General features: G+C 37.2%; 1 protein-coding gene across 3 annotated transcripts in view; it reads right to left on the bottom strand.

Annotated features, from left to right (window-relative positions):
- LOC306850988 (schwannomin-interacting protein 1-like) overlaps positions 1 to 9,673 on the bottom strand; it is a 250,253-nt gene that overhangs the window by 23,682 nt on the left and 216,898 nt on the right. Inside the window, exon 1 of one of the 3 annotated variants that reach the window (XM_079386984.1) lies at positions 5,988 to 6,097. The exons of the other annotated variants lie outside the window; for them this stretch is intronic. Coding sequence (XP_079243110.1) covers positions 5,988 to 6,017 — 30 coding nt within the window. The 5' untranslated portion in view covers positions 6,018 to 6,097. Of the gene's footprint in view, positions 1 to 5,987; positions 6,098 to 9,673 lie in introns of those variants that run through there. 3 annotated transcript variants of the gene reach the window in all.

Genomic DNA, 9,673 nt, shown 5'->3' with positions numbered 1-9,673 from the left:
CTTCCCAGGAGTGGCCGGCTGACCAAAATTACCCCAAGAGCACAACGACGACTCATCCAGGAGGTCATTAAAGAACCCAGAACAACATCTAAACACCTGCAGGCCTCACTTGCCTCAATGAAGCTCAGTGTTCATGATTCAACAATAAGAAAGAGACTGGGCAAAAACAGCATCCACAGGAGAGTTCCAAGGCAGAAGCCGCTGCTGACCAAAAAGAACACAAAGCCTTGTCTCACATTTGCCAAAAAATATCTTGATTATCCCCAAGACTTTTGGGCAAATATTCTGTGGACTGATGCGACAAAAGTTTAACTTTTTGGAAGGTGTGTCCTGTTTCGTCTGGCGTAAAACCAACAGAGCATTTGATAAAAAGAACGTCATAGCAACAGTCAAACATGGTGGTGTTAGTGTGATGGTCTGGGGCTGCTGTGCAGCTTCAGGACCTGGATGACTTCCATAATTGATGGAACCATGTATTCTGCACTCTATCAGAAAATCCTGAAGGAGAATTTCCAGCCGTCAGTTTGTGACCTCAAGCTCAAGCGCACTTGGGTTCTGCAGCAGGACAATAATCCCAAACACAAGTCCACCTCTGAATGGCTCAAGAAAAAGGTTTTGGAGTGGCCAAGTCAAGGTCCGGACTTAAATCCGACTGATATTCTGTGACATGAACTTAACAGTCCATTCATGCTCGAAAACCCTCCAGTGTGGCTGAATTAAAACAATTCTGCAAAGAAGAGTGGGCCAGGATTCCTCCACAGCGATGTGAAAGACTCATTGCCGGTTATCGCAAACGCTTGATTGCAGTTGTTGCTGCAAAGGGTGTCACAACCAGTTATTAGATTTAGGGGGCAATTACTTTTTTACGTAGGGCCAGGCAGCTTTGGACAGCTTTTTTCCCTTAATGAATGAAATCATTATTTAAAAACTGCATTTTGTATTTACTTGCATTATCTTTGTGTAATATTAAAATTTGTTTTGATGACCTGAATCATTCAAGTGTGACAAATATGCAAAAAATAAAAAACAGGAAGGGTGCAAAAACTTTTTCACACCACTATATATATATATATATATATAGCAATATCACATGAGCAAGAGTTCTGAGTATCAGGACCACTGCAAATGTGATATTGTGAGTTACATTTTAAGCACAATATTGTCTGTTTTTGCTCAATTTTGCAAATGAAACAGACAGCAGATTTTAGTTCATAAATGAATCTGTGTTTCTGAATGAATCGGTTGAATGAATGATTCAATGACTCACTCATTAAGACAGCGACTTACTGCTAGAGCCCTGCACGGGCCTCAAATGTAGGCCCTAGCCCGGCCCTGGCCCGAGATGCTCAGGCCCGTGTCCGACAGCTTATCAGAATTACTGGCCCGAGTCCGACCCGAGCCCGTCTTTTTCCTCTTCTCCTAAAACGGTTTATACTACTGTTTCGGCTATTCAAATAGTTCAGTTTTGTGTGTAATGGCAAAATTATTATATTTCGTTTTGTTTTTTTATTAAGTTAATTTAGAAGAACGTTTGGAGCATTTTTGTTCGTTAAATAGCCTATAAGTTTTTGTTTTTTTAAAGTAACGACCAAGCGGCCAGCGGCATGAGCTGATCATAGCCTATGTTTGATCAATTTAGCCTTCTCATATCATCACCACTTGCCTAAAATAAAATCTATAGATATACTAAAACAGTTCAAGCATATAACAATGTTTAAACGTTAAACCTGCTATAATAATAATGTGTGCTAGCCTATATCTGAGTTTGTGCTGAGAGTGGAAGCTAAAGCACGCTCTGCAGGACATGGAGGCACCAGCAAACACTTGCATTGCTTTCAGTGAAAACAAATTAAAATAGCCTACACCGTCTTTTTTTTTTTTGATAAAGGTAAGAGTAATACATCATTGGGACCTGTAAAGGGTCTACTTGTATTTGTGTGCACTCACAATACCAACAAAAGGTAGTTCTTTTATAAAACAAAGAAAACAAACATGATGTGCTTTCTGCGTCTTTAACAGGAGCTTCAGCTGAGAATACATGCCTCAGACATGATAAATATATCTATAGAAAGCTTTAAATTATTACTTAACGAAATAAAAAAATTGAAAACAAAAACTCTTTTATTATAGTCTTAATCATAATCAATAAAGATGCATTTCTCTCTAAAGGCGCGTCTAATGAGGAGACGGCGAGTCAGGATCAGCAACTTCATCCTTGCGACATGGACTCAGAAAATATTAGTTTATTAGTAAATAGTTCAAATATCTCCTTACTATTTCCCGCAGACACATTCATGGTTATGTTTGCTGGGGTTTTGCAGCAAGCTTTAGTCTATTGTGTGCATTTGAACACAGAAGTATTCCGCTGCTGCTGCTGCGGGACACTAAACACCATCGAGCTGCTCTCAGTCGCAGCACGGTCTTGTGTTGTTTCCACCAGTGCGGTGATTTTTTTCATCGCTAATCGATAGACGTCTACAATATAAAATAAGGAGAAACTCAAAACCCGGCCCGCGTCTGAACTATGACGTGAAAATTGGCCCGAAGCCCAGCCCTAGAGGCGTAAAAACGTTGGGGCCCATCGGGCCCGGGCCGAAATGCAGGGCTCTACTTACTGCCACCCATTGGAGCATTTAGTTTCTTATTAAAAGTATCATTTCATTTTTAAAAATAATTTAATGTCAAATATTCAAAATTGTGTTTTTAATTCATTAATATCAGCATTATTTATGCAACTGTAATTGTAGTGTAAATGCATTCTTGGCATCTCTGAGCTGCATTAAACAGTCTGTGGAAATACATGTAAAAGCCACTTTAAATGCAACTTCAGAGTCTGCAGAGCAAAGAGGGATTTTAATTTCATTTGATTTGAACAGCCTAATAGTGTCTTATTATTCTAACTGATTACATGTATTGGACATAAATGGTGCATACATTTAATAGGAAAACTGCTCTTATAAAGGTAAACTAGAAAAATATAAATCCACACACTATGCAGGCTGACACTGACACACACACACACACACACACACACACACACACATGTTGGGTTTCCATGTTTTATGGGGACATCCCATAGGCGTAATGGTTTTTATACTGTACAATCTGTATGTGCTATTGCCCTACACCAACCCTACACCTAAACTTAGCCCTCACAGGAAACATGCTGCATTTTTAGATTTTCAGAAAACTTTATGCTGTATGATTTATAAGCTTGTTTCCTCATGGGGACCAAAAAATGTCCCCACAAGATTAAGATTTACTGGTATTACTATCCTTGTGGGGACATTTGGTCCCCAGGACGTGATGAATACCAGGTGCACACACACACACATACACACACACACAGGTTTATTCCTCTATTGTCTCTCTCTTTCCTCTTTTCTGTTCATAACAGTGCACTGCACTACTGTAATAGTGACACACAGATCTCAATCCAGCAGATCACGGAGGTATGAACAGCCATATAATACCGTTTTAACAAAATGCACTGGTGAAATGATTTGACCTCAAATTACCTTTTCAAATTATTTTCAGTATTGCATTCTTATGTATTTCTATATTCAATCGAAAATGTATCTGTCTCTGTATTCATTTATTCTTTCTAAATGTATTGTTTTATTTGAATATTTATAAGTATTTTTATTTCCATGCTGATGTGTTTCTGTGAGAGTGTTTTGTCAAACTACACATTATGAGACTAATGGAGCTGAACAGACCACACCCTCAGTCATCTAAGAAATACAGAGACAGATATTAAAAATGAATAAGATATTAAGATACTCAGTTTGTTTTAAGATAAAATAAAAATATTTAGCACAAAACAAAGGCTATGTCATGCACACACACAGATACATGAGTAAATAATGAGAGAGAGGTTATTATTTAGTTTTTCTGCATGTGAGAGAGACAGAGCGAGTGTGTGTGTGTGAGGCTGTGCTGGGAACAGTGAGGTGTAAATAATGTGTGTGTGTGTGTGTGAGGCAGAGACACAGACAGGCCGGCACCAGTCGTCTCCATGCAGACGGTTGCCTGGATACCGGCCTAATCGAGGGGCCCCTGGAGGATTGGGCCCCGTCCCCTTACACACACATTATTTCCTCACCTGCGCGTCTTCAGCTCTCCTGCTGTCATTGAGTCGTATCTCTGCTCTCTGATTCCTAAGCGTCTGTCTGTTTCAGGTTTGATTCCTCTCTTTCTCATTTCTCTTGTGTGTGTCGCTCCTGTTTCCTTCCTCTCTATCTCTGCTTCATCTGTCAGTGTGTGTTGTGCATATGCTCACGCTGTCAGCGCCGTGTGCTGTGTGTTATTCCGTCTCACGCTGCTCTCTGCACATAAAGACTTTCTATATTGCTCGTTTGCACATAAATCCTAGTTAAACTATGACTCCCAGCTCTACAGATGTGTTACAGCCAGAGGTTAATGATTGTTATTCAATGTTATTTCAACCCCATGACATGCCCACCCTGTCCACCATGCTATAGTAAAATCGTTTTGGGGCTCAATGTTCCAGGGTTGAAGAATATAGTTTACATTCAATATACTAGCGTTTGAGTTGTGTAAGATTTTTAAATGAAGTCTCTTCTGCTCAACAAGGCTGCATTTATCGGATCAAAAACATTGAAAAAACAGTGTAATATTATTATAATTTAAAATCACTGTTTTCTATGTGAATGTGTTAAAGTGTAATGTATTTCTGTGATCTGCAGCTGTATTTTCAGCATCATTACTCCAGTCTTCAGTGTCACATTATCTTCAGAAATCATAATAATATACTGATTTACTGATCAACAAAAATTTCTGATTATTATCAATGTTGAACACAGTTGTGCTGCACAATATTTTTGTGGAAGCCGTGATACATTTTATTTTTCAGGATTCACAGATGAATAGAAAGTTCAAAAGAACAGTATTTATCTGAAATAGAAATATTTTGTAACATTATAAATATCTTTACTGCCACTTTGATCAATTGAATGCATTCTTGATGATCAAGACCATTCATTTCAATAATAAATTAAGTTATTAAAGCATTAATTTAAATAAATGTCTTTACTCCACATAAATTCTCCCACACTCTTTTATCTTCTCTTTTAAATCTCTTGCTCTCTCTCAAACTCATCCTGATGTTGTTCCTTCCTAAAACAAATGTCTATAAACGTTTTCCTCTGGTTTCCTGTGGAAAGTCGACCATACTGTTACACGTCTCTCTCTCTCTCTGTGTTATTCAGCTCCTCTCTTTATCTCCAGATAAACGCACACACACCAGAATAAAAATCCAAGCGTTCACTAGGTTTAAACACAGATCAGGAAAAGCATGCATGACACGAGTCTGAGATACTGTCCATCACCATCCTCCAGTATAAGCAGTAAAAACATCTTCTAATGTGACACATATCTTAAAAAGAAATAAGCCAGCGAGTTACAGATGACAACAGAATAAAAGTGCAGTCAGAGGAACAGACAGCGACACAGCTCTGATTAAACATGAATAGATCTGGTCTTGCATAGAGTCCTTAAAATCTCATCAATGCCATATGCAGTAAACATCTCTTACGACCAGTGACTATATCCACAATATACCATGAGCTCAGGCATCTTTAATGGCTTTAATGAGTGATTTACTGATGACAGTGATGTGGAGTGTGTGGTTGTGTGTGTGTGTTTGATGTGTTATTGAATAAAGTGGGGCGCTTCTCTTGAGGTTATGAGATGTAACGCACACACACACACACACACACACACACAGTCACCTGAACATGTTCATATATCCTCACGGTCAAAGCACTGCCACACTGAGTCATGACGTGTAAAACCAGCACATCTCACAATCATGCCATGATTTCATCTAGGAAAATTAGATTTCTGTGGTCTTTTCTCCAGAGAAACATCTAAGCAAGAGCCTTCAGCAAAAGATCAGATTGTAGAGAAAGATCTCGTTTGCTGTTTCCTTCCCCCCTGTGATGGTCTTCCTCATCTGATCCTACCTGATAGGAGCAGCTGTCCTGGTGCACCATCTCTCACTGCATCCTCTAGAATAGATCCACAGGAGAAACACAGGGGTCCCACCCGACACACGTCTGTATCTACAGCCTCTGAACACGGAGAGGGAGCGATACGAGGGAGCCGAGGGTGGGGTTCCGGGAGGGCTTACTCACCACCAGCCAATCAGAGCGCAGCACACGAGGACAGAGGCGGGGCCAGAGACCAGAGAGAGGGAGGAGTGACCTTTCAGAGCGGAGCGGGGGAGGAGATGCCCCACGGATGGAGAGAGGGAGGAGGGATGAAAGGAAAGAGTGAAGAAAAGCAGTGGGAGGAGAAGCACTGCATAGAAAAGAGGCTTTCTGTGGCACATTCCTGCAGCTAAAGAATTCCTGAGACAGAGCACTGCCATTCACACGCTGCTCTGTCAACTCCTCACACATTCCTCACGGCACAGGCAAACAAGTGGACACACACACACACACACACACACACACACACACAGACACACACACACACACACACACACTCACACACACACTCACACTCACACACACTCACACTCACAAATGTTTAACTTGATTCTACAAAACAGGTGTCATTTGGGTCCTTCATTTGCATATGTGTAAAACAATAAGTTAAACAGTGAACAGCAGATGGCAACTGTTACTATGTGTCAACACACACACTTGTCTAAACACAATCCAGCAACTTCAGTTTGTTTGTAAATGATTTGTCTTTCTGCATGAGGATGCTTGCATATTCACACACAAAACATGAAAACCAATTCTTTAGATTTTTTTTTAGATAATAGATTTCTTTTTCTTTTTTTACTTTTTAAGATAGTAATGTTTACCCTAAATGTATACTTCTGCATAATTTTTTTAAAGAGTTGCCAAAATTATACACTTTAAAATATATGCTTATGTGTGAACTGACTATATTAAATTCAAATAAAAAACAAAACATGCATAATAGCTTCAATTTATATTACTGCAAATGCAATTATTAGCTAAATGTTATTATTAGGGCTGTCAACTTTAACACATTAACACATGAGATTAATTACAAATCCTAAACACATTAAAGTAATTTAACACAGATAATGCAATTAAATTGCTGAAGCACAATTTCTCTTCTAACTCTTTAGCCTGATTTCACTTCTCTGTTTGCAATCAGATCCTAAACTCCAGGAAAGCTTTTGTGATCAGTTATTAATAATGGTTTTATTATTGGTATAATAGTTCTCGGTTAAAGAACAGCATTTATTTGAAATAGAAGTACTTTGTAATAAGTGTAAATATCTTTACTGTCACTTTAATCAATTTAATCAAAGTCCCTTTTTGTATTCTATAATCTTTGATTAATTCAACATTGTTGAAGAAAAATATTAATTTATATTTTTTAATCTTACCCAAGACTGAATGGTATCACATTTTCCACAAAAATATGAAGCAGCACAAGAGTTTTCAACATTGCTAATAATCAGAAATGTTTGTTGAGCAGTAAATCAGTATATTAGAATGATTTCTGAAGATCATGTGACACTGAAGACTGCAGTAATGATGCTGGAAATACAGCTGCAGATCACAGAAATACATTACAGTTTAACACATATTCACACAGAAAACAGCTGTTTTAAATTGTAACATTATATATTTCACAGTACTATTTACTGTATTTTTCATAATCAAAATGATTTGTATAGTCTTTTCCACAACTGGAGCTCTATTTCTTAAAATGATAGATGTCAAGCTCCTGCAAAAGGACAAATACTGTAAATGACCGATAGAAATGACCCATAAAAACAGTCCGCACTCTGTACTATTCCAGTCTTCTAGACGATACCGGAGCATTGTGTCATATGGACTGATAATATTGGTATTGAACTTTAGTGACATTAAACTGTCCCTTGTAAATATTCTTTAAAATGATTTACTATTTGTCATATACCCCAGAAAAGATGAATTATAATGTCAAGAATATGCCACTCATTTATGGTGTGGTGTGCTGCGGACCGGGTTTGGTGGGCCGCTCTGTGCCAAAAGGTACAGTCCACCCCTGTTTATAGAGATATTTCAAGTAAATATTTGATTTTAAATGGTTTGGCTGACAAACATGTTTGGGAATTCCTGCATTATATGAACAAACAATACGCATGAAAACAACAATGACAAATATTCGAAGTTTAAACTTCCAGAACAGAACAGAAGAAAGGTTCATTTACATGGCATTTACATGACCATTCTATATTGTGAATATCGTAAAAGATAATGGTATGACACAGCAGGATTTTTAGAAAGAAAAATTTAAAAGAGAAAAAAGAAGAATTAGGGAGAATCAATAAATTATGAACGATTTACTGCCATTGTGTGAATAATATGTAATCATGTAATCCATCAAAAGTAACTGTAATCTGATTTTGAACATTTTAAAATGTAATATTCTCTAATTACAAATACTTAATGTTTGGAATCTGATTGAGTAATCCAGATTACATGTAATCAGTTCCTGTCCAGCTCTGGCATTGTGTGAAATACAGACATCTAAGGTGCAATATGGCTAATGTTATATTCTGCGCTCTCAACGCACCGACATATTTCAGTGCATATACATTGATTTCTCATGTGTATGCTGCTGTGTTTAGTCATTCTGAATTGATCCGTGTACTGTAGTAGATAAATGCAAGGTGGTTGGTTTTAGTATTTTTTGGCATATCCATGTGGTCTAGTTTGGCATTGCAACTTGACCTGTCTAAAATGTAAACAAGCAATTTATTCTTATTTGACATTATGAATTATTTGACATTGCATTTGCATTTGCTTTTATAGGAGTGTCCCTTTCAGATGCAGCATTTATGGGAGCAGAGTATTTAAATGAATCACACAAAGTGATTTTCTAAGGTTTGTCGTAGTCAGTTTGCTGGAATTTGCATTATTATTCACTGGCCAAAAAGCATGTCTTATATACGCATTGTCAGTAAATCACCTGCAGAAATTTCCACTTTTATGGAATTGGGCTCTCACACTAATTTGCCTTGTTTAATAAATCTGGCCAATTAAGATTCAGATTTTTTGACCCAATTCAGAAGGACTTAAGTGCATCTTTATATGTAATTTCATAATTACCTCTATTGATTTTGAAATATGTTTAAAGCGTAGTGAAAATGTACTGAAATTAATTTTAAATGTAATACTGAACAACACAATACAGTTAAAAATCTAATCAAGTAATTTACATGTGCCCTATGTTTGCCCCTGGGCTCATGTTTAAGTGTTTTTTCCCCCTGGTTTGATTTTTTGGATTATGATCTTGGTTTGGATTACTTAATTGCCTTTAATTTCATTAATATTATCTGCAAGTACAGTTTTAAAAATATATATATTTGTAACATTTGGAGTTCACTATAAGTGTGCATTCATTACATAAAGTGCACTTCCTTTTCACAAGGGTTAGCTTAAATGTAAACCCTGTCACCATGACTTTATTTAGAAAACAACTGATTTCTAATTGTTTCTAAAAGCACAGTGTAGATTTTAGAATCTTGACGTAATGCAATGTATGTTTTCTTTTATATTTTTGTCATACATATATATTTAAATGACATATATTTGTATATTGTTTAGTGTTTAAAATCCTCCTGAAATGTCTTCATAAATGGGGTCCTGAGTCACAGAGTCTTTCTCTTGGA

The sequence above is a fragment of the Barbus barbus genome, assembly GCF_936440315.1.
Source record: "Barbus barbus genome assembly, chromosome: 31".
In the NCBI taxonomy this organism is placed as follows: domain Eukaryota; kingdom Metazoa; phylum Chordata; class Actinopteri; order Cypriniformes; family Cyprinidae; genus Barbus; species Barbus barbus.
Note: the sequence above shows the minus strand (reverse complement) of the source record. Positions and strands in the feature narration are given on the sequence as shown.